At 49.1% G+C, this 24,633-nt stretch overlaps 1 protein-coding gene across 6 annotated transcripts in view; it reads right to left on the bottom strand.

Annotated features, from left to right (window-relative positions):
- Nucleotides 1-24,633, bottom strand: part of DCLK1 (doublecortin like kinase 1) — a 347,909-nt gene that overhangs the window by 70,677 nt on the left and 252,599 nt on the right. For 5 of the 6 annotated variants that reach the window (XM_039547110.1, XM_039547101.1, XM_039547119.1 and 2 more), the window contains exon 6: nucleotides 4,428-4,522. In XM_039547110.1, the coding sequence (XP_039403044.1) occupies nucleotides 4,428-4,522 (95 nt within the window). Of the gene's footprint in view, nucleotides 1-4,427; nucleotides 4,523-5,530; nucleotides 5,663-24,633 lie in introns of those variants that run through there. The other variant, XM_039547139.1, reaches the window with a different exon arrangement.

Raw genomic sequence — 24,633 nt, forward strand, 5'->3', positions numbered from 1 at the left:
AATAATAGTATTATTTACAACACCACGTAACAACAAATGTAAATAATATCCAAAGATGTGATTTTTCTACTATTTATTATTTATTTATTTGTATTACCATAGTACCTAGGAATCCTAGTCCTGGACAAGGACCCCATTATGCCAAACACAGAACACAGAGACAGTCCCTGCCCGCTTTGTGGCATTCCTACATTGCATGGATTTTCAACTATGCAGCTGTGGAAGTACACAATGGAAATATTAAAATACTAATCTCATTTTCTAATTTCAAAATTGGTGAAATATAATTATGACAAATTACATTACTGTAACATTAAGATTCAATTTGAGACAGTCAGGAAATGCAAAATTAAGGATCTCTTATTAATATTAAAATGTCTATGTCTCACCTATAGAATTGTTCTGGATTGTAAGCTACACTGTCCAATGTCACTTCCCTATGAAGTAGGCCCAGTCTTACCCTGAGCTATTAATGCACAACTCTCACTGATTTCAGTGGATGTTACACAGTTACAGAAAGACAGGATCGAGCCATATGTATGCAAATAGGTAATGGTGAAACTTGCTTTTCCATTTCCTGACTTCTGAGTGTTTAACACTGTATTCCTAATGTTTTACTGGTATTGGTTTTCATGAATAATGTGAAATCCTGGTGTAACACCAACAGACCTCAGTTGTCAAGTGGGCCGGATCGAACCTGGGACCTCTGGAGCTTAATGCATGAGCCTCTACTGCATGAGCTAAAAACCCCAACTGGCTCTTAGCTAAGGTTGTAGAGCAGACTTATTTTATCTCTCTAAGGGGTCTCAGTGCCACTAGATGGGACAGAACACCACACCCAGGAGTCCTGTGGGTTATCCTGGCCCTATTGAAGTAAATGGCAAAACTTTCATTGACTTCAACAGGGCCAAGATTTCATCTTTTAAAAGTTCAGTAACTCCCCACTTAATGTCCTCACCCTTAATGTTGTTTCGATGTTATGTCCCTGCTCCACTACAGAACATGCTCATTTAAAGTTGAGCAATGCTCCACTATAACGTCGTTTGGCCACCTGCTTTGTCCATGGCTGGTAGCCCCCCATCAGCTCCTCTACATCACAACCTCCCGGCACCTCCCACCCGCTGGCAGACCCTGCGGATCAGCACCTTTCCCCTGTTCCCTCCGGCTCCTGCCCGCGGCAATCAGCTGTCTTGCAGCATTCAGGAGGCTGGGGGGAGGAGCAAGGATGCAGCACGCAGCCTCCTGCCTCTCTCCCCTGCCTCCTGCTCATGGCAATCAGCTGGTTTGCAGCTTTCAGGAGGCTGAGGGGAGGTCGCTTAAAGTTGCATTTTTCAGGAACATAACTACAATGTCAGGTGAAGAGTTACTGTATATTCACAAATATACTAGGGGGTGATGGTAGCGACCCCTATACTTAGGTTGCCTAACACTTAAAATTGTAAAAGATTCTTAGGATCTTTTCTTTGAGAAGCATGAATACCCCTATAGTTTGCAACAGGCCTTTGATATTCAATAGGGAGAAACTCTTCAAGCTACAGGTGACATTTCTTTCTACCATTAAATTCCAAAGTGTTATAAATGACCATTTCCTTTCAGCAAGACAATTCTAGCAGCCTGCCTAAATCACTGAACATTTTAAATAGCCTCGCTCAGGCTACTGCCACATCAGCAGACAATGTACCAGGAACACCAAAGAGCTACCAGAGCATATGTATCTGGAAGGAGGCTCGTGTACAGAGCCAGGCTGGGATTTCTTTGACAACTCCCTCCCTTCCCAGACCCACCACATCACGTTGGCTCAGCATCTCATCCCCCTGGCAACAAGACATAGGTTAGGCACTCCCCTAACTCCTGCCAATGGGGATGGAGCATATAGTGTAAGTGTCTCATCTGCCCTCTGTGGGCACCACCTGGGACAGGAATTCTCCCATCTCCCAAGCAGAAGAGAGGATCTAGCTGGGATCCACCCATAAACCACCTAGATCTAGGCAGGAATCCCCCAGCATCATGGAGAGAGAGAGAGAGAGAGAGAGAGAGAGAGAGAGACCAGGCTCCTCCTCTCACCCCCCCCCCCCTTGTGATCCCAGTACATAGTACCAGAAGCCATCTCCCCACTCTGGGATAACAACCTTTTCCTGCTGCTGGCTAATGTAGTTAGTCCTGAAGCTCAAATGGTTGCACTTTATGCTGCAGTGCTGAAGACTCATGGATCAAACCCCATTGATGCATGAAGGAGAGTTTGTTACAATCAGATATAAAATAACTTGTTCATACACTTTTCCTTGGAAAAAACAATCCCAGGCAACTGCATAAAAAAATACATTAAAAGACTTTTAGGATGTAAAGTACAACACTCAAAGTTATAAAATGCCAGCTTATGGTCGCCTGTGCATCGATAATTCGTCCTTTGTGCCTATGCATGATGATCTTTAATTACGTGATCACATAGTATTTTTGCCACAGGACTTCTGACTCGTTAAATGCATAGTTTGGACACACACAAAACTGAGTTAGATGCACAGGCCACTGTACTTCTTGCATTTCCTAACTTTAAAATGTTTGACTTTGCAATCTAAATAATAATTTATGGTAGTTTTTTGCATGTAATATATGTTTCTACACGTATACACATATTTTGTCTCTTTATAAAAACACATAATACAGGGTTTTGCAATCTTTACATAGCGTGCACATGTATATACTCCACGTTCACATACCTTTTTCTCTTTTTTGCCTACAAACAAAGCTTTGGGCCACATTTTGCCCACAGGAACGCATGGATCTCCCACTGAAATCAGTGGGACTGCTTGCAATTATTGAGGGCAGAACCTGACCCTTTTACAGAAGAGTTATTGCTCCTTTAGTTTATCTTGAATTTCAAAAGAAAATTTCCAATTTGCTGAACATTTTGATCATACCACCACCACACAATGTTTAAAACCCTGTGTAATTGCAACATCTTCTTCCCAAGAAGAGGTACTGGATAGGAAGAATCCATGTGCCTTACCCTCCACATTTGGAAATCAAAAACAGGTAGAGGTGATGCACTTGGCGTGGAAAGGTGCTGACCACATGGCTTCCTTTCAGCCTTCCTCCAATGAACATTATTAATAGGAGAAGATGTCTTCTGCCCTTCCTGATGCAAAAACAGCATCAGTGATGGGGAGGGAGAAGACTGAGATGTATCAGGAAAAGAGGTGGCCTCAGAGCCAATGAGAGAATCCTTTTTGCTGATGACGCCATCCACCTCGATAGAGACCCATATCATCACTGTGAAATCCAGCAAATCCAGATGACATTTCCCCCACCCACAGCAACTTGCTAACAATTAATCCAATAAACCTTGGGAGTCAGATCAAAAGGACCAAGATGACACTGCTGCCAAGGAGAGGGCTTCAGGAACAACTCACACCAAATGCAACTCACGTTCTTACCTACCTGTGTTCCAAATAATCCAAAACCTGACCAAAATGAGGCTTTGAGTCACACACTGTCAGGTTTGCTTACAACTCCCTACTTCACAGAGACAGGAAGCTAACTCGTGTTTATTTAAAACTGAAGGAGGCTGAGAAAGCCTGAGTCCAAATGCATTTGCAAGCCAATCTGAGACATGATGCAGTGACTCAAATATGATTTATCTGAGGCCCACAGACCACAGTTGAGAAAATGTCAGAAGAGAAGATCAATAGACATCTTTCATTCTCTTTGGACGAATGCAATAAATTAAATCAGTGTGCACAGCAATGACCTGCCCTTGGCCCACTCCCATACATGAGAACGCTATGTTGAACCAAAAATGTTCTGTTATACAGGGATTACTACAGCAATAACACAGCTACCACCATCATACTAGAGGGAATATGATGCTGGTTAGGTACACTATGTACCTAGGCTTTTGGTACAGGAATTGAAAATCTATTGATGATCCTGGGCCTCCAAAGCACTAATACATCCCGCTGTTGCCTTGATGCTGAGCCGCTTTGGCTGGCCGAACATAAATTTATTGTATATGGTCAGGACAATATAGCTAAATTCCACAGAGCACTCCTTCACTTTACCATAGAATTAAAGCTGGGGTGCTAATAAATAAATATGGAACTTTTAGGAGGTCTAACTTTTCCTCCAGCTGTGAAATGCTTAGCAAAAAACAAAGACATAAAAGTGTTCTGAAAGCAAGAGCAAAGACCTCTTTTTTCTTCTTAAAGATAAGCCACTACCCAGCACACTTAATATTCTGCAAGATGGAGAACAGCTGCATTCCAGTTGTTTAAGAATGTTGCACGGGCACAACAAGAATTGTAGCCAACCTCTTCCACCCCATACTTCTGGCTAGGTGTAATGAACACTTTTGGGGAAGGCAATTTTGGTGGCACCCATGCCAGATCCTTGCTCAGCCAGTCTCAAAAATCAGTTCCTTGTTTCCTTACCCTCTGTTTTCGCAGGCTTCCTGGGCTGGTAGGAGATGGGCTTGGAGACTTCCCAGAGCGGGGAGTAGAAAGCTGGCTACCAGGGGTTCCATTAACTAGAAGGACAATAAATAAATACAGAAATAAATGTTTGGCTCATGGTACCTACAGCGTAAAAGCAGAGGAAAATAATTAATAAACATGCCTTAATTCTATCAACTTTTTCTTAAGGTACCCATTCACATTTTTCAGATTTGTAAATGTTAAATAAGGTAGTGCAGAAATGAACTGCTTTTCTAGCACTGTGACTTTCACGCTGCCAATTTATACAGTGCTTAAACAAATAAGCAGCCAATCTAAAACAGTTGTTTAAGTCAATGGTGATGAACTTCATTAAATTTTCTTAAACTGTATAGTGCCTATGCATGCATATCATGGAAAGCCATAATGCTTTGTTGCCTTAACAAATATTACCTATATTTAATCCCTTTCATCCCATTTATTTATGTTTCTCAGTGCTACGAACTAGGAATAAAAAGCAGCACTGCTTGCAAGAACAAGTCACTGTAGCTTGCTGTTAATCCCTCACTTGTTTGAAGACATTTTTGCATTACTATCTGACCCAAACATCACCCCAGAACTAACTCACATGGACTTCAGACATACAACGGAACTGGCCATAAAATCTCAGGTATACATTATACCAAATCATCACTTACTTAAATAGTAAAATTCCTTCAAAATATTTCAATGTATTTAATTTTAGAAGCATTTTCAGCCTTTATATGACATGCTCTGTAAAATTAACAAATACCTAATACCTGAAGAGTATCATAGTGTACTACAAAGTAATCACATAGAGGATACCCATAATGTTCTTAAAAGCTTACTAAAGCACAGAAAGAAATGTGTATAGAAAGACAGTATATATTTAAAGAGTGAGTGTATGTGTATATATGTATGTATATATACACACACACACACTCACTCTTTTTAAATAAACAACTGGCATATTAACAATCATATTTGTCAGTTTCAGAAAAAAAATGAGCAACTCGACACCTGAATTCTCAATCTTATATGAATATTTACATACTAAGGTATCAGTAAGGCATTTAACTTACCTTCTATGAGTTCTAACATGGACACAGTCTTAGTGTTTAATTTGATGATAGCAAGCACAAAAAATCTTTCCCTGTACTAAGCCAAGCTGTAGCAAAGATGGGAAGTGGTGGGATTAGTTAAGGATAGCTAGGGCTGCTCGCAGAGTGAGCTGAATGAGATGCAGGACTCATAAGCAGAAGCCTTTTCTGCGTAAGGCTGACGTCTTCAGAGCAGCAGTGGGAGGTGCAGGTGCTGTCTTAGGGCTACATCAAAGGTGTCAATTAAACATAAAGCCGCTGCTTCAGAATGCTGAGCAACTGCAACCCCCACTCGATTCCATGAAGCCCAGAAAGCCGAAGCAATTTTATATGCTGTGCACTGCATCATAATGAAGAGCCTTTGGGGGCAATATACCAAATGACTCATCTGAAAATCAAAATGACAATAACTCTTGTATACCCTTAGCTGACTGGCAGTCTAGCAACTGCTAAATCCTTCAGAGAATGCAGTGGGTATTTTAATAGATTTTTCTTAATGTAGCAAGTATCTCAGTAGTAAATATTAGGCCCACAAACATTTATCTTCTGATGCTGCTCTAAAGAGTATTATAAAACATGTTATAGAGCATGGTAACTAAAGATCACCATACTGCTGCATATTACCTACCTTTTGCAATGCGTTTGTTAAGAGAAAAGTGTACAATATCTTTGTGGTATCCACTAGAATGATGAGAAAGTAAATTTGCAGGTAAATAGGTTGCCTTTTCAGTGTCACACATTTCACTCAGCTAAGCTTAAGGTTCAGTTCATAGCAAGGGTAATGGTGTGTACATATCAGCACAGTGTTGGGGGAGCATGTGGCACATACACATATTTATGGAAGTTCATACAGTATCTTGAGGAGCGAACAATGTGACCAATAACATGATTTCTGCATCTAAAACTAGCTCTATTAATGTGTAGGGGCTGCATGAAGATATTTTGTTTGGGCAGGGAGAGAAAAGGAATAGAGAGAGATTAAAAATAAGCTGCTCGAGTCTAATCTTCAAATATGTTTGTTTTTTAATCAATCTTAAACTAGTGCAATTTTGTCTATGAGGGTATAAACTTGAAGGCTATTTAGAAGCATTAGCTTTAATAGTGCAAAAAGCCTTTTAAACTGATCAGATCGTCTTATACCTTGCCATTGTCAGGGTGAAATTCAAGGTGCTGGCTACCATTCAAGAAACCCCAAATGATTTAGATGCCCGGTACCTCAGAGACCGCTACTGTCCCTGTGACTTGTAATACACGTTGTGCTTAGAAGGAACAGTTCAGCTAACTTGTCTTAAAGATTAGAATCAGAGAAGATTCCTCAGAGGCCTCAGGAAGTCATCATTCTACTCCACTCCCCCCTGCTCAAAGCGGGACCAACCCCAACTAAATCATCCCAGCCAGCGCTTTGTCTAGCCAGGCCTTAAAAACCTCTAAGGATGGAGATTCTACCACCTCCCTAGGTAACCCATTCCAGTGCTTCACCACCCTCCCGCTGAGAGAGTTTTTTCTAATATCCAACCTAGACCAACCTCCTACAACTTGAGACCACTGCTACTTGTTCGGTCATCTGCCACCACTGAGAACAGCCTAGCTCAGAGGTGGGTAAACTACGGCCCGCGGACCACATCTGGCCTGCGGGACCCTGCTGCCCGGCCCCTGAGCTCCTGGCCCGAGAGGCTTGTCTCTGGTCCCTCCCCTGCTGTTCTCCCCCCCCCCACAGCACTGCTGGCACAATGCTCTGGGCAGCAGCGCAGCTGCGGAGCCCGGGCCTGACTTGGTGCTCTGTGCTGCGCGGTGGCATGTTTGGCTCCAGCCGGGCGGCACAGCTGCCTGTCCTGGTGCTCTGGGCGGCACAGCTGTAGCGCCACCAGCCACTGGTGCTCCAGGCAGCACGGTTAGGGGGCAGGGAGCAGAGGGGGATGGATAGAGGGCAGGAGAGTTTGGGGTGGTGGTCAGGGGTGTGAATAGGGGGTGGGGTGGTCAGAGGGCAGGGAACAGGAGATTGAATGGGGGCAGGGATGCTGGGGGGCAGTCAGGGGACAGGGAGTGGGGGTGGTTGGATGGGGGCAGGCATCCTGCGGGGGGGCAGTCAGGAAGGAGAGGGGGGTTGGATGCGGTGGTGGGGGGCAATCAAGGGCGGGAGATCTGGGGGCGGTCAGGGGACAGGGAGTGTGTGTGTGTGTGTGGGGGGGAGAAATGAGGCAGGAGTCCCAGGCAGGCCATCAGGAGGCGAGAAGTGAGCGGGTCAGATAGGGGGCGGGGGCCGGACCATGCCTGGCTGTTTGGGGAGGCACAGCCTCTCCTAACCGGCCCTCCACACAATTTTGGAAACCCAATGTGGCCCTCAAGCCAAAAAAAGGTTGCCCGCCCCTGGCCTATCTCCATCCTCTTTGGAACCCCCCTTCAAGTAGTTGAAGGCTGCTATCAAATCCCCCTCACTCTTCTCTTCTGCAGACTGAATAAGCCCAGTTTCCTCAGCTTCTCCTCATGTCATGTGCTCCAGCCCCTTAATCATTTTCGCTGCCCTCCCCTGGACTCTCTCCAATTTGTCCACATTCTTTCTGTAGTGGGGGGCCCAAAACTGGATGCAATACTCCAGATGTGGCCTCACCAGTGCCAAATAGAGGGGGATAATCACTTCCCTCAATCTCCTGGCAAAGCTCCTACCAATGCAGCCCAATATACCATTAGCCTTCTTGGCAGCAAGGGTGCACTGCTGACTCATATCCAGCTTCTCGGCCACTGTAATCGCTAGGACCTTTTCTGCAGAACTGCTACTTAGCCAGTCAGTCCCCAGTCTGTAACAGTGAATGGGATTCTTCTGTGTTAAGTACAGGACTCTGCCCTTGTCCTTACTGAACCTCATCAGATTTTTTTTGCCCAATCCTCCAATTTGTCTAGGTCACTCTGGACTCTATCCCTCCCTCCAGCGTATCTACCTCTCCCCACAGCTTAGTGTCATCCACAAACTTGTTGAGGGTGCAATCCATCCCATCATCCAGATCATTAATGAAGATGTTGAACAAAACCAGCCCCAGGACCAACCCCTGGGGCACTCCGCTTGATACCGGCTGCCAACTAGACATCAAGCCATTGATCACTACCTGTTGAGCCCGATGATCTAGCCAGCTTTCTATCCACTTTATAGTCCATTCATCCAATCCATACTTCTTTAAGTTTCTGGCAAGCATAGTGGGAGACCGTATCAAAAGCTCTGCTAAAGTCATGATATATCACATCCACCACTTTCCCCATATCCACAGAACCAGTTATCTCATCATAGAAGGCAAACAGGTTGATCAGGCATGACTTGCCCTTAGTGAATCCATGTTGACTGTTCCTGATCACCTTCCTCTCCTCCAAATGCTTCAAAATGGATTCCTTGAGGACCTGCTCCATGACTTTTCCGGGGACTGAGGTGAAGCTGACCAGTCTGTAGTTCCCTGGATTCTCCTTCTTCCGTTTTTTAAAGATGGACACTATATTTGCCTTTTTCCAATCATCCGGGACCTCCCCCAATTACCATGAGTTTTCAAAGATAATGGCCAGTGGCTCTGCAATCAAATCAGCCAACTCCCTCAGCACCCTCAGATGCATTGCTTTCGGCCCCATGGACTTTGGTATGTCCAGCTTTTCTAAATAGTCCGTAACCTGATCTTTCACCACTGAGGGCTGCTCACATCCCCCCCATACTGTGCTGCCCAGTGCAGCAGTCTGGGAGCTGACCTTGTCTGTGAAGACCAAGGCAAAATAATCATTTACTTCAGTGTTTCCACATCATCTGTCACCAGGTTGCCTCCCCAATTCAGTAAGGGTCCCGCACTTTCCCTGACTTTCTTCTTCTTGCTAACATACCTGTAGAAACCCTTCTTGTTACCCTTCACACCCCTTGCTAGCTGCAGCTCCAATTGTGCTTTAGCCTTCTTGATTATACCCCGGCATGCTCGAGCAATATTTTTATAGTCATCTGTCCAAGTTTCCACTTCTTATAAGCTTCCTTTTGTGTTTAAGCTCACCAAAGATTTCTCTGTTAAGCCAAGCTCGTCACCTGCCATACTTGCTATTCTTTCTGCACATCGGGCCAGGATTTCCCCTCAGTCTTTATTCTGAAGATTGTAATGTTTTTCTTCAAGAATCTTCAGTACAGATTCCACTCTTGGGATGTGCCTGCATACTCCACATTAAGTCCAGAACCTTCTAAAAAGCGTTAATGATTGAGGACTGTACAGATCTAGCCTTGGACCACACTGAATCAGGAATTAGGAAACCTGGATTCTATGCCCAGATCTGTCACTCACCAGCTCTGAGACTCTGGGCAAGTCATATCACCTCTTTGTGCCTCTCTTATTTTCCTACCCTTTGTCTGTGTCTACTCATGTTGTAAGCTCTTTGGGGCAGGGATAATATGTATATATAGTACCTAGCATAACAGGACCCTGATCTCAGCCTCTGAGATACAAAGAAATACTATTACTGCTGCTGCTCCAGAGGATGTTACATGAGAAGGCACAGAACCAGTACTTCCTCAGTTCTTTCCAGCCACAAGTGTAACGAGACAACTTGCTTAGATCTTTCACCGTACGACACGTCGGCCATCTCTTTTTTATCATCATCCTTGAGAGCTACTTTTTTTGCAAATAGTTGAATTAGTGTAGGCTTAATGTGAAGCACTGAAGTACATCAGGAATGCAGATTGGTATTGACAATCTATTAGAACTCTATTAGTTAAATAAGTTTTCCTTTTGGCATACTTTGGTAAACTCTAAGGCTGTATGAAAAGTATGCCCAGATACCATGGTGACAAATACCCTACTCATTTTTAATAAATGATAAACTTCTAATAACAGTTAAGAAATTTCAATCAGTTCAGGTTTTTTCTTTCTTGATGGAATGCACACCTAATACCTTATTTCATACTGCATACCTGTCCCAAAGCTACGCTACATGTCTCACTGACTGTTGTAGCATATTTTCCTGCAGGGAAGACTGATGCAGATAAAAACATACCATACCATACTGGTAAATCAGTGCTGCGATTAATAATTATATTTAGCCAGGCAAGAAATTTCTTATCACTTTTTGATCCAAAAATGACAGGAGGCAGAATTCTCAAGTTAGTGCAAAATGCAGGAGCGGCGCCAGGGTTTTTGGTGCCCTAGGCAGGGGTCCTTCCGCGCTCCCGGTCGTTGGCGGCAAGTCTGCGGCTGGGGGGTCCTTCTGCACTCCTGGTCTTTGGGGCACTTTGGCGGCGGGTCCCGGAGCGAGTGAAGGACCCGCTGCAGAATTGCCGAAGACCTGGAGCGCGGAAGGACCCCCCGCTGCCGAGGGCAGCAAAATGCCACCCCCCAAATCCTGGTGCCCTAGGCGACTGCCTAGGTCGCCTAAATGGAAGTGCCGGCCCTGGCAAAATGCCCTTTTGTCTTATCATGAAGAGAAGGTTTCTTACTCTGTGCAGTAATTGAGGTTCTTTGAGATGGTTGTCCCTGTGGATGCTGCACTTTAGGTGTCCATGTGCCCTGGTGCTTGTAATCAGAGATTTGTAGTAGCAGTGCCTGGCTGGGTTGCACATGTGCAGTCCTGTCTCATGCCGTCTTAGGCAGTTATCTGGCACTGTGCTACCAACCTCCTCTCAGTTCCTTCTCTGCTGCAGAGCATTCAGTGTGAAACTCTGATGTGAGGGATAAGTGCAGGTAAGGGATAGTGGAGCACCCAGAAGGACAATCATCTTAAATCATCTCAGTTACTGCACAGGGTGAGTAAACTTTTCTTCTTCGAGGAGTGTCCCTGTGGGTGCTCCACTTTAGGTGACTTCAGAGCAGTGCCCTTCAGTGGAAGGAAGGGGCTTTGTAGTTGAGGTTGTGGCAGATGATAAATACAGTAGGTCCAAATATTACATCAGATGTTGCATGATGTTCTAATGCATAGGGTTTGCATAAATTTATGGTCTGAGGCCCAAGTTGCTGCTTTACAGATGTCTGTAATGGGGACATTGTTAAGAAATGCTATCAAAGCTGATAAAGCTCTGGTGGAATGGGTGCGAATCCCTGTTGGGGTTTGAAAATCATAGTGGAGATAGCACAACATGATATATTCAGAAATCCATCTGGACAGTGTCTGGTTAGATATGGCATCTCCTTTCTATCGTTCAGTGATTGGCATGCGTAATTTTGGAGACTTGTGGAATGTCTTTGTTCTGCCTATGTAAAAGGCTAGTGCCCTGCAGATGTTCAGTGTGTGAAGTGTTGACTACTGTCTATTCCCATGGGGTCTCGGGTACAATGTTGGGAGGTGAATGGGTTGGATGAGATGGAATGATGAGGAGACCTTAGGTAAGAACTTAGGATGTGGTCTTAGAGTAACTTTATCTTTGAAGAATATTGTATATAGAAGGTGTGCTATGAGGGCCCCTAGTTCTCCCACCCATCTGGCAGATGTGATGGTGAGGAGAAATCCCACCGTCATTGAAAGGTGGAGGAGGGAGCATGTTGCTAATGGTTCAAACGGGGGTCTGGTGATGCCTCTGAGGACAAAGTTAAGATCCCATGATCGAGTAGGGGTTCGTACTTTAGGGTAAATGTTGGTGAGGCCTTTGAGAAAACACTTGGTGATTGGGTGCGTGAAAATGGATAAGTCATCCACCTTGCGGTGGACTGCTGTGACAGCTGAGAGGTGCATCCTGATTGAGCTCATGGAGAGGCCAGATTTATTAAGTCCCTGCATGTATTCTAGTATCAGAGGTAAGGAGGAAGAGATCACTGTTTCTTTGGCACCAGTTATCAAATTGTCTCCATTTATGTAGATATGTGTGATGGGTGGCTGTTCTGCAGCTATTTAATAAAATATTCTGTACTTCCTCTGAGCAGGTCATTTTCAGGTCCTCAGAGCCGTGCAGTAACCACACCTTGAGGTGGAGTCTTTCTAAGTCTGGGTGAAGAATTTGGCCTGTGTCCTGAGAGAGGAGATGAGGCAGAAGAGGAAGGGTATGTGGCTGGCACACTGTCATTCTGTGAAGGTAAGGAAACCACGTTTGTCGAGCCACATGGGGGCTATCAGGATGACTTTGGACTTATCCAACCTGATCTTGTGAATCACCTGTGCCAGGATGGGGGTGAGAGGGAAGGCGTATAGGAGAGGAGTGTCCCATTTGATAAGAAAGATGTCACCCATGGAGCGAGGACCCAGCCCGGCTCTGAAACAAAACTGTGGGCATTTGGCATTGTGTGCCGTTGCAAAGAGGTCTACAGTTGGGAACCCTCAGTGCTTGAATATATTGTGTAGCACTTGCGTGTCTAGTTCACACTTGTGGTCCTGAGAAAAGTTCCTGCTTATTGCATCTGCTATGGTGTCTTGGGATCCCAGTAGATACGATGCTGTGATGTCGAGGCTGTGACTGATGTACCAGTTCCATAGCCGCATGGCTTCTGTGCACAGGGAGTGTGAGCGTGCCATCGCCAACCTGTTTATATAGAACATGCATGCAACATTGTCTGTGGGACTTGTATGATCTTATTCTTGTCCATGAATAAGAAGTGGGAACACACGTTGTGAATGGCAAGTAGTTCTAGTAGATTTATGTGTAGGAGGGATTCTGACGGGTACCAAGGGCCCTGAAGAGAATGAGTGTTCAGATGTGCTCCTCAACCTAGTAGTGACACATCTGTCGTGATGGTCACCATTGGGGAATTCTGTACAAAAGGGACCTGAACCCAGACAGTGTCTGGTCATATCCACCAGTGTAGTGATTCTTTTATTTTGTTTGGTATTGTGAGGCATTTGTTTACACTGTACTTGCATGGGGAGTAGGTTGTCCAGAGCCATGCTTGTAGACACCGCATGTGTAGCCTCGCATGCTTGATGATGAACATTGTTGCAGCCATGTGGCCCAATAATTGCAGGCAAGTCCTGGCAGCTGTCTGAGGACTGTTCAGTGTTGTGAAGATGAGACTGGTTAGAGCAGGGGTCGACAACCTTTCAGAAGCAGTGTGCCGAGTCTTCATTTATTCACTTTAATTTAAGGTTCCACATGCCGGTAATACATTTTAATGTTTTTAGAAGGTCTCTCTCTCTAAGTCTATATATTATATAACTAAACTAGTGTTGTATTGTAAAATAAACAACGTTTTCAAAATGTTTAAGAAGCTTCATTTAAAATTAAATTAAAATGTTGATCTTACGCCGCCGGCCTGCTCAGCCTACTGCTGGTCTGGGGTTCTGTTCACCTAGCCCGGCAGTGGGCTGAGCAGGGCCTGCGGCCGGGACCCCGGCTGGCAAGGGTCCAGCAGCCAGAATCCCAGACCAGCAGCCAGAACCCCAGACCGGCAGCGGGCTGTACAGGGCCAGCGTCCGGGACCCCAGACAGGCAGTGGACTGAGCAGCTCAGCCCGCTGCCACTCAAGGGTTCCATCCGCCGGCTCCTGCCAGCCGGGATCCTGGCCCGCCCATACACAGTGGGTACCTACCTTCTCCCTGGTTCTGGCCCATTCTCTTCCTCTCTCTCTGCACTGAGCTGAGGGTGGGAGTGCACTGAGCACGGGCTGGGGGTGAAGGAGCAGGCTAGGGTGTAGGATCTGGCCAGGAGCTAGAATGAGAGAGGGGGCTCAGGGTTGGGGAAGGAGGTTTGGATGTGGAGCACTTATCTGGGCAGCTCCCATTTAGTGCAAGGGGTGCAGGTGGGAATGTGGGGGTTGGGTGCAGGAGCTCCCATTTGGTGCTCAGGGTGGGGGTGGGGATGTGGGAGGTGCAAGAGTCAGGATGTGGGGGGTGCATGGGGGGGCTGGGTATGTGGGGGAGTACCAGAGTATGGGCTGGGGTCATGGGGGGTGGAGATGAAGGAGTCAAGCAGAGGGCTGGGTGGGTGTGAGGGGGGGGTCTCAGGGCAGGGACCTGGGGTGTGTGCGGGGCTGCAGGGCTCAGGGCAGAGGGCTGGGTGTGTGTGGAGGGGGGTCAGGACAGAGGGCAAGGACCTTGGGAGGTGTGCAGGGCTGCAGGACAGAGGGCTGGGTGCGTGAGAGAGGGGGTCAGGGCAGAGAGCTGGGGGTGTGGACTGGGGTCATGGGGTGTTCACAGCAGGGGGCTGGAGGGGATATGTCCCTATTCCCCCTCCCTCCCCCTTCCCCAAGGCCCTGCCCCCGCTTCTTCTCTGCCTCCGCGGGGAGCAGCAAGCATGCTGACTCCACTCCTCCCCGACAAGGGCCATCAGCTGATCGGCTGGCAGGGAGGAAGGGAAAGACAGAGAGGAGGAGGAGGAGGGACAGGACCAAGCTTCTGCCCCCTGCCCCCGCGGGGGGTGGGGGGGTGGAGAAGAGTGGGCCGGGCCAGACTGGGCAGGATTTTTAATGGCATGCTGCTGCCTGCCGGGACTTCAGCAGGCAGCAGCTTGCCATTAAAAAAAATCGGCACTCGTGCCATAGGTTGCCAACCCCTGGGTTAGAGTCACAAACCATTGTCATTTAGAGAGGCTGTAGCCTCGGGAGAATTGAAGTAGGCACAGATAAATTGTAGGTTTTGTGCTGGTGTTAGTGTTGATTTTTGTGCATTTATTTGTAGGCCTAAGCATGTAAAGACAGCTAGTGGTGTTTTCAATAAGTGGTCATCCAAATATAGGAATATCATGCTTCCCTTTCTGCAGAGGTAGGCTGCTACAACCGTGAGGACCTTCAAGAATATTCAAGGGGCAATGGAGAGGCCGAAAGGTAGAATTTTATATTGAAAATGATCTGCTCCTAGAGCAAATCTGAGGAACCTTCAATGTGATGGATGTATAGTTATATGAAAGTATGTGTCCTGAAGGTCGAGGGCTGAGAACCTGTGCCCCCCTTTCTAGTGCTGGACTTATGGCAATCAATGTGACCATCTTGAAGTGTTGGGTCTTCACAAACTTGTTGAGTCACTGTAAATCAAGAATGGGTCTCCACCCTCCCATTTTTTCTGTTTGAGGAAATAACATGAATAGAAGCCCTTCCCTCTGTGTTTTGTTGGTATCAGTTCTACTGTCCCATGGTGTATGACGTGGGTTACTTCTTGTCGCAGTAGATGTTCATGAGAGGGGTCCCTGAAGAGGGACGGTTGTGGGGGGGATGGAGATAAATGGGATGGATTATCCAGTCTTGATTATCTCTAGTACCCATCTGTCTGTTGTGATGGATGCCAGACTGGGTAAAAGGTAGTCAGGTGACCTCCAAATGGTTGAGAGGTGGTAGATAGTTCCAGTGCTAAAAGTTGTGGGGGTCTCAGGCCCTCAACCAAAGGCTCAAAATTGCTGCCTTCAGTGCGGTTGTTGAGACTTAGTAGACTGAGGTGAGGCTGTTGTCTCTTCATGGATCTCTGTTTCCTCCCTTGTTATTCATATTGTCTGTGCAGTTGCGTGTATTGCGTGGACCAGATTCTCTGTGAAGTATAATATTTTCCCTGTCTTTTCTTGGTTCTAGGTCTATAAATGCTCAGGGATTTCAACGCCACCCTTGAGTCCTTGGGTGTGTGGAGGGACTAGTCTGTTTTGGCTGCAGAGGTTAGGCCCTTCAAATGGAAGATCTTTAACTGTCGATTGCACCTCTGTGGGGAACCCAGAGAGATGTAACCAAGATTATCTTCTCATCACTACCACGGTGTTTGCAGACCTTGCTGCTGTGTCTGCGGAGTCCAGGGCAGCCTGCAATATTGTCCTGACTATAAGCGGTCCTTCAGAGATGATAGACCTGAACTGCTCTCTTTTCTCCTCAAGAACAAATTCAATAAAGTCTGATCACTTTGAGTAATCCATGTGGTTATATTGGCAAGTAATGCCTCATAACTGGCAATCCTAAGGTGTAGAGTCACTGAGGAGTAGGCCTTATGTCCAAAGAGGTCAAGCCTTTTCCGATCTCTGTCATACAGCATGTTTTTGGGGTGGTGTTGTCTACCCTGTTCATTAACTGCATCCACCACCAAGGAATTTGGTGTGGGGTGCGAGAAGAGAAAAGACAGTTACTCACCGTTGTAACTGTTGTTCTTCGAGATGTGTTGCTCCTATCCATTCCAGTTAGGTGTGCGCGCGTGCCGCGTGCACGGCTCGTCGGAAGATTTTTACCCTAGCAACACTCGGCGGGTCGGCTGGCGCCCCCTGGAGTGGCGCCGCTATAGCGCTGGATATATACCCCAGCCGACCCGTCCGCTCCTCAGTTCCTTCTTGCCGGCTACTCCGACAGTGGGGAAGGAGGGCGGGTCTGGAATGGATAGGAGCAACACATCTCGAAGAACAACAGTTACAACGGTGAGTAACCGTCTTTTCTTCTTCAAGTGATTGCTCCTATGCATTCCAGTTAGGTGATTCCCAAGCCTTACCTAGGCGGTGGGGTCGGAGTGAGACGTGGCAGAGTGTAAGACTGCTGAGCCGAAGGCTGCATCGTCTCTAGACTGTTGCACCAACGCGTAGTGGGCAGCAAAGGTGTGGACAGAAGACCAGGTAGCCGCCCGACAGATGTCCTGGATGGGGACATGGGCCAGGAAGGCGGCAGAAGAGGTTTGCGCTCTCGTAGAGTGAGCGGTGAGACGGCTAGCTGGCACACGAGCAAGCTCGTAGCATGTCTGGATACAAGATGTCACCCAGGAGGAGATCCTCTGAGAGGAGACCGGCTTGCCCTTCATGCGATCGGCAACCGCTACGAATAGCTGGGCGAACGCCGGAAGGGTTTTGTTCGCTCTATGTAAAACGTGAGGGCCCTGCGGACGTTGAGGCTGTGAAGCTGTTGTTCACGACGTGAGGCGTGCGGCTTCGGGAAAAAAACCGGGAGGAAAATGTCCTGGTTCACATGGAAGGCCGACACCACCTTAGGGAGGAAGGCCGGGTGTGGCCGAAGCTGCACCTTGTCTCCATGGAAGATGGTATACGGTGGACCAGCCGTTAGGGCGTGAAGCTCGGAAACTCGTCTTGCTGAAGTTATAGCGACGAGAAAGGCCGTTTTCCATGACAAATAGAGAAGGGAACACGTGGCCAAGGGCTCAAAGGGGGCTCCCATAAGCTTGGCTAAAACTAAGTTCAAATCCCAGGAAGGTGTAGGACGCCATATTGGTGGGTACAAGCGATCTAGTCCCTTAAGGAAGCGGGAAACCATCTGATTGGAAAAGATGGACCGTTCTCCTACGCCAGGTCGAAAGGCGGAAATGGCCGCCAGGTGCACCTTCAAGGAGGAGACCGTGAGACCTTGCTCCTTGAGAGACCAGAGGTAGTCCAGGATCGTAGGAATAGGACCACAAAAGGGTTGAGACCCTTCTGATCGCACCAGAGTGGCGCGAGGTAGGATGACCGAGTGGAAGGCTTCCTGCTTTCCATCAGGACTTGCTGCACCGCAGCAGAGCAGTCACGCTCCGCTCGGGTCAGCCACGTAGGAACCAAGCTGTAAGATGGAGGGACTGCAGGTCCAGGTGGCGAAGCCTGCCGAAGTCCTGTGTTAACAGGTCCGGCCATAAGGGGAGGGGAATGGGATCCCGTACCGAGAGCTCGAGCAGCAGGGTGTACCAGTGCTGTCTCGGCCAGGCCGGAGCGACAAGTATGAGGCGGGCCCCGTCCCTCCGGAGCTTGAGTAGCACCCGGTGTACGAGGGGAAACGGAGGGAAGGCATATAGCAGGTGACCCATCCAGGAGCGGAGGAATGCGTCCGATAGGGAGCCCTGGGAGCAACCCTGGTAAGAGCAGAACTGGTGGCATTTCCTGTTCTCTTTGGAGGCAAACAGGTGGGGTTTTCCCCAAATAGACCTCTGGAAAACTGTGTGGATAACATCTGGGCGAATCGACCACTCGTGGGAAAGGAATGACCTGCTGAGATGGTCGGCCAGCGTGTTCTGCAGTCCTGGAAGAAATGATGCTACCAGGTGAATAGAGTGGGTTATGCAGAAGTCCCAAAGGTGCATCGCTTCCGTGCAAAGCAGAGAGGAACGAGCCCCGCCCTGTCGGTTGACGTAAAACATCGCTGTCGTGTTGTCCGTGAAAACGGCCACGCAGCGCCCTTGGAGATGGGTGTGGAAGGTTTGACACGCCAAGCGAATCGCCCGCAGCTCCCTGACATTGATATGTAGGGAGAGCTCTTGGGGTGACCAGAGACCCTGGGTGTGCAGGTTGTCGAGGTGCGCACCCCACCCCAATGCCGAGGCATCCGTGGTCAGGGTGACGGAGGGGTGGGGTGGGCGGAATGGAACTCCAGCACACACTACCTCTGGGTTCAGCCACCAGTTGAGCGGTTCGAAGGTTGATCTCGGGACTGTGACCACCATATCTATGGAGTCGCAGTGCGGGCGGTACACCGACGCAAGCCAAGTCTGAAAGGAGCAAAGACGCAGCCTCACGTACATGGTCACGAATGTGCATGCCACCATGTGGCCCAGGAGGCGGAGGCAGGACTGCACCGTTGTTGTCGGAAAGGACTGTAGGTCTTGCACGAGGGAAGCCAAAGTCTGGTGCCGAGGTCAAGGGAGGCAGGCCCTGGCTAAATTGGAATCCAGGACCGCACCGATGAACTCCACCCTTTGTGTTGGAGCTAAGGTAGACTTCTCGGCATTGATCATAAGGCCTAGCCGTTGAAACAGGCCTAGGATCTCGGTCATTTGACTCGTTACAAGTTGGCGGGATGATCCGCGGACCAGCCAGTCGTCGAGATATGGGTAAACATGTATGCGACGATGGCGAAGGGCCGCGGCAACCACTGCCATGCACTTGGTGAAGACCCTTGGTGCCGTGGAGAGGCTGAAGGGGAGCACTGTAAACTGGTAGTGCATGCTGTTGACGATGAAGCGCAGGTAGCGGCGATGAGGGGGGTAAATCGCGATATGGAAGTATGCGTCTCTCATGTCGAGGGTGGCAAACCAGTCTCCCGGATCCAGGGAGGGAATAATGGTCCCCAGGGTTACCATGCGGAACTTGAGCTTGAGCAGATATCTGTTGAGCTCTCGGAGGTCTAGTATGGGTCGTAGACCTCCCTTCGCCTTGGGTATTAGGAAATAACGGGAATAAAATCCCCTGCCTCACATGCCTTCTGGCACCTCCTCGATGACACCCAAACTCAACAGAGTCTCGACCTCTTGTAAGAGGAACTGCTCGTGAGAGGGGTCCCTGAAGAGGGACAGGGAGGGTCGGTGGGAGGGAGGGGGAGAAACAAACTGGAGTCGGTAACCAAACTGCACCGTGTGGAGTACCCAGTTGTCTGTTGTTATCTGGGACCACGCCGGTAGGAAGTGGGAAAGATGGTTGAAAAAGAACGGGGAAGGATCTGGTAAAGAAACTGGTGGGCCGTCCTCGGGCGTCCCATCAAAAGTTTGGTTTAGGCCCCGGGGGGGGAGGGGCTTGGAGGGCGCCTGGGGCTGATTTCCCCGGTTGCCCGACAGTCTACGTTGATTCACTCTGCCCCTGCGCCTATTATCGGGGCGAGGCCTGGGCTGGTTGAACGGGCAGTATGGCTGTGGTCTGAAGGATCTCTGCTGGGTAACCGGCGTGTGCATGCCCAGGGAGCTGATAGTGACTCGACCATCCTTGAGGGTCTGCAGCCTTGAGTCTGTTTTTTCGAAAAATAGACCCTGGGTATCAAACGGTAAGTCCTGGATAGTGTGTTGGACCTCAGGTGGCAACGTGGAGGCCTGCAGCCACGAAATTCTCCTCATGGTCACCCCAGAGGCCAAAGTCCTGGCTCCTGAATCCGCAGAGTCCAGAGAGGCTTGGAGTGCCGACCGGGAGGCTCTCTTACCCTCCTCAATAAGGGCCGTGAATTCAGGCCGTGTGTCTGATGGCACCAGCTCAGTGAACTTTGACAGAGACACCAAGGTGTTATGGGTGTATCTACTGAGGAGAGCCAGCTAGTTGGTAATCCTCAGTTGGAGGCCACCGGCTGAATAGACCTTCCATCCCAAAAGATCCATCCGTCGCGCCTCTTTAGATTTCGGCGCTGGAGCTGGCTGTCCATGGCGCTCTCGATCATTAACGGACTGCACTACCAGGGAGTCAGGAGCTGGGTGTGTATACAGATACTCATACCCTCTGGATGGGACCGAGTATTTCCTTTCCACCTCCCGAGCAGTGGGAGGGATGGAAGCCGGCGACTGCCAAATAGTATCTGCATTTCTCTGGATGGTGCGAATAAAGGGCAAAGCCACCTGAAGAGGCGCATCAGCCCCAATTATGCTGATCACAGGGTCATCATCCTCTGCCACCTCCTCAACGGGCAGGTTAATGTTTTGGGCCACCCGTCGAAGTAAGTCCTGGTGGGCTCGGAGGTCAATCGGGGGAAGGCCCGATGACGATGTCCCCGCCACCGCCTCATCCGACGAGGAAGACGATGAAAGGCCCGGGACTAGGGTGTCCGGTGGGGGCTCGTCAATGTGCTGCGAGGTCTCTGCGACCGGGGGATGCTCCGCAACTACAGGTGGCAGAGGTTCCTCTACCAATGACGAGGGAGGAGGTCGGCTGACCGTAGCCTCAGGCACCCTGTGGTCGGCAGTTCTGGGGCACTGAGAGGGGGGTACCCCTTGAGCCTCATGATAGGCCCATGGGGTCCAGAAGCCCCAATGGGGGGGACCCTGGTCCTGCCCTTGAGGGTCGGTGTGTGGATCGGCTACACTGTCCGCTTGAGAGGAGACAGACGGCTGACGCGAAAGCCATGGTGGGGCGGAGAGACTGTGGGACTGCGCCATTGACGCTGCCGGTCTGTCCCTGGACGGTACCGGGGAACGGTACCGGTTGTCACGGTGCCGGGAGCGAGATCGGGACCATTGACCGTGCCGGTGCTGGGAGGTCGACCAGGATCTCGATTCCTGGCAGTGGGAGCGGCTGCGGGGGATGAACGGTACCGGGAACGGTACCGAGATCCGGATCTGCGTCGATACCGCCGGTCAGGAGAGGGGGACCGGGATCGTTTCCAGAAGTGCGACCGGTACCACGATGGAGAGTGGTACCGGGACTGCGACCGGCGCCGAGATCTGGAGCGGCGTGAAGGAGAACGTCTCCGGGATCGGGACCGGGACCTGGAGTACCGTCTCTCTCGTCTGTCAGGGGAAGGAGACCGCATGATAGCCGGCTTACCCACTGACTTCACAGCCTGCACCGGCGGTGCCGGGGGCTGGATACGCGGTGGCTCGGTGAGCGCTATCAGCTCTCTCGCCGTCAAAAAAGTTTCAGGTGTCGACGGGAGGGGCAGCTCGACCACGGTTTGCACTGGGGAGCAAGGCGGTACCGGACTCAACGGCTCTTGCGGTGCCGGAGTCGACGGTACAGCGCATGGTTTGGGCGCCAGCTGAGTCGGTGCCGGGGGTGTCGGAGCCGGTGGTTGGGTAAGCGGTCCTGGTGCAGATGCCTTGGAGGCCGTCTGCGCCGGCTTACGCTTCCTCGCAGGAGAGAGGGAACGGTGCCGGGACGTCGGTGCTGGTTGCTGTTTTTTCATAGTCTTGGTACCGGACCGGCCGGGAACTGCGGGGGCGCTCCGTACCGAAGAGGACTGTGGAGCGGCTGATGTCGGCACCACAGGGCTAAGTGCCGACTCCATCAAGAGCTGCTTTAAATGAAAGTCTCGCTCTTTCTTTGTCCTCGGCTTAAAAGACTTGCAAATAGAGCACTTATCTGCACGATGAGACTCTCCTAAGCACAGCAGGCAGGAGTCGTGAGGGTCTCCAATCGGCATGGGCCGCTGACAGGCCGAGCAAGGCTTGAACCCCGGTGCCTTGGGCATGAGCCCGCACCGGTTCGGGAAAAGAAGGGCTAGGCCCCCCCGATTTCCCCTAACTAACTAACTAATGAACTAATCTAACTATTTTTAAGAACTATATACAATAACTACAAAGAAGAAATCAGAGAGAAGCTAGGGCTGTGGAGGTCAAAGGAGCACTCCACCGTTCCAACGACCGTCACGGGCGGTAAGAAGGAACTGAGGAGCGGACGGGTCGGCTGGGGTATATATCCAGCGCTATAGCGGCGCCACTCCAGGGGGCGCCAGCCGACCCGCCGAGTGTTGCTAGGGTAAAAATCTTCTGACGAGCCATGCACGCGGCACGCGCACACCTAACTGGAATGCATAGGAGCAATCACTCGAAGAAGAAACTCTGTTCCCTTCACTAGCACACAGTATTTTTGTCAGACCTCTTGCACCTGGGTGAGATTGTTTCTGGGGTCTGCCAAATTGACTTAACTGGTACCATAATGGCATCATTCATGAGTAGAGTGAGTATGGAACAGGTCGATGTCTGTAAGATGTCTAGGAGTTTATGTTGTGGCTCCTGGACTTTTTAGAGTGAGATGTCCAATAAGCTCATAAATCTCTCGTAGAGTTCTTGAAATCATTCCCCATATTGGGAGGTGGGGGCATGATGGTGTCATCAGGAGTAGATGATGAAAAGTGGGCTGCTGGTGCCATCTCCTGGTCAGAGGTCTCTTCCTCCTCTCTGGTCACCTCTTCTGGAGGCTCACATGGTCTCGGTACTGAAGGTCAGGGTGAATTATGTGTACTCATCCATGGGGCGGGGACGGGGGCTGGGAGGATTGTGATGTTGGGGGGGCATACTGCCAAAGGGCTCCAATAAGACCACTGTGGTGGAAGAGGCATTGGTGGCATGCATGGGTGCCTGTACCAGTGTCAATTTTTGGGTCCAGTATAATATCCCCTGTGTGGTGGTGGATCAGGTCTGGTTGGTGGTGGATGGGGGAAGAATGGTGCGAAGAATATATTTCCCCTTCAGCCTCATCCTCCTCGTCACTTGAGAATGGCAGAGCAGATTGAGGTGGAGGGGTGAGGTGGCTCGGTACAGACTGACCCCAAGTGACATCAGTGGTGAGAATAGTGGTGAGATTCTGATGTTGAGGTGACCATTAGGTCATTCTGATGCAGGAACTGATGCACTGCTGCTAACGTCGGTGCCATTGAAGGTGTAGCGGTTAGTACTGATGGTTGCAGCATGGTTGTCGGTGTCGTTACGTGCACTGATTGTGTTATGCCGGCAAAAGATAGTGCCGTGGTTTGCAGCGATGCAGAGCCATTCAGTGCCAAGTGTCTAGTCAACTCTGCTGGTGTTGAGGCATGGGGTTTTGGTTTTCCCTTACTGCCTGTGTCAGAGGTAGCCTGCTTTGGGTCTTTTTCTCTCATTGCACTGGAGGGTGCCACTACTTCAGTTGTGGAGAAGGCCACTGAGGTCTGTACTGATGGTGTTTGCCAGCTTGGAGAATGCTGTTTCTTGGCAGATTACCAACTGGGGAAGTTGTAGCCTGCTTTTTTGCAACCTTCTTGGTGGAGGGGTCTTTAGTCTGAGCCATGGAGGAAGGGCCTCTGTCAGAGGCTGCAGTTGGCCCATGCAGGGGAGGATCCATAGCTTGAGGCTCAGATGCCAGCCAGAGAGATTTCTCCATCAGGAGGAGTTTAAGTTGTAGTCTCTCACCTTTATGGTCCAGGCTTTTAGGTTGTGGCAGTGAGAGCACTTTTGAGGTCTGTGTGTCTCGCTGAGGCAGCAAACACACTGTGAGTGCTAGTCTGACACAGGTATTGAAAGTCTGTGTGTAAGACAGCGTTTAAAACCTGGCATTCCCCTCAGAGGAATGTTTCTCCCCCGCATAAGAGGAAAACCCAAGACCCTACTCTAACGGTTAATAATGAAAACCTAAGTGTGTGAGAAGAGGAAGAGAAGGGTGCTATGGGAGACTTTTTTCCAGAACAGAATAGATTACACATTCACATCTTAAATATATATACCAGTCTAAGTTTAAACATTTTTTTACAATTGTCTCAATAACATGTATAGTTCATGTAGCATAGCCATGACCCCATCGTTCTGCTAACACCTGCAATTTGTTGCTCTCCTTCCTCACAAACACTTTCTCTCTCAGAGATTACATCATTTTAAAGTCGTTAAGGAACAAAATGTACCTTGTGTTTTTTTCCCTTCTGTTACTGTATTTTCATTGTGTGTAGGTCTATTAGACTTTGCCTTCACTGCAAAATGATGAGGTGTTTTCATCAAATAAGCTATCTCCATGCAATATCCTAGATGGAGACAAGGCATTGTAATTTTTACCTTGATGTAGCTAGTCAAGGCCAACCCCCGGATCAGTATCAGGTTTATTTTGACTAGTTACAGAGTAAAAACTACCT

This window comes from Mauremys reevesii, linkage group 1 (genome assembly GCF_016161935.1).
Source record: "Mauremys reevesii isolate NIE-2019 linkage group 1, ASM1616193v1, whole genome shotgun sequence".
Lineage (NCBI taxonomy): Eukaryota > Metazoa > Chordata > Testudines > Geoemydidae > Mauremys > Mauremys reevesii.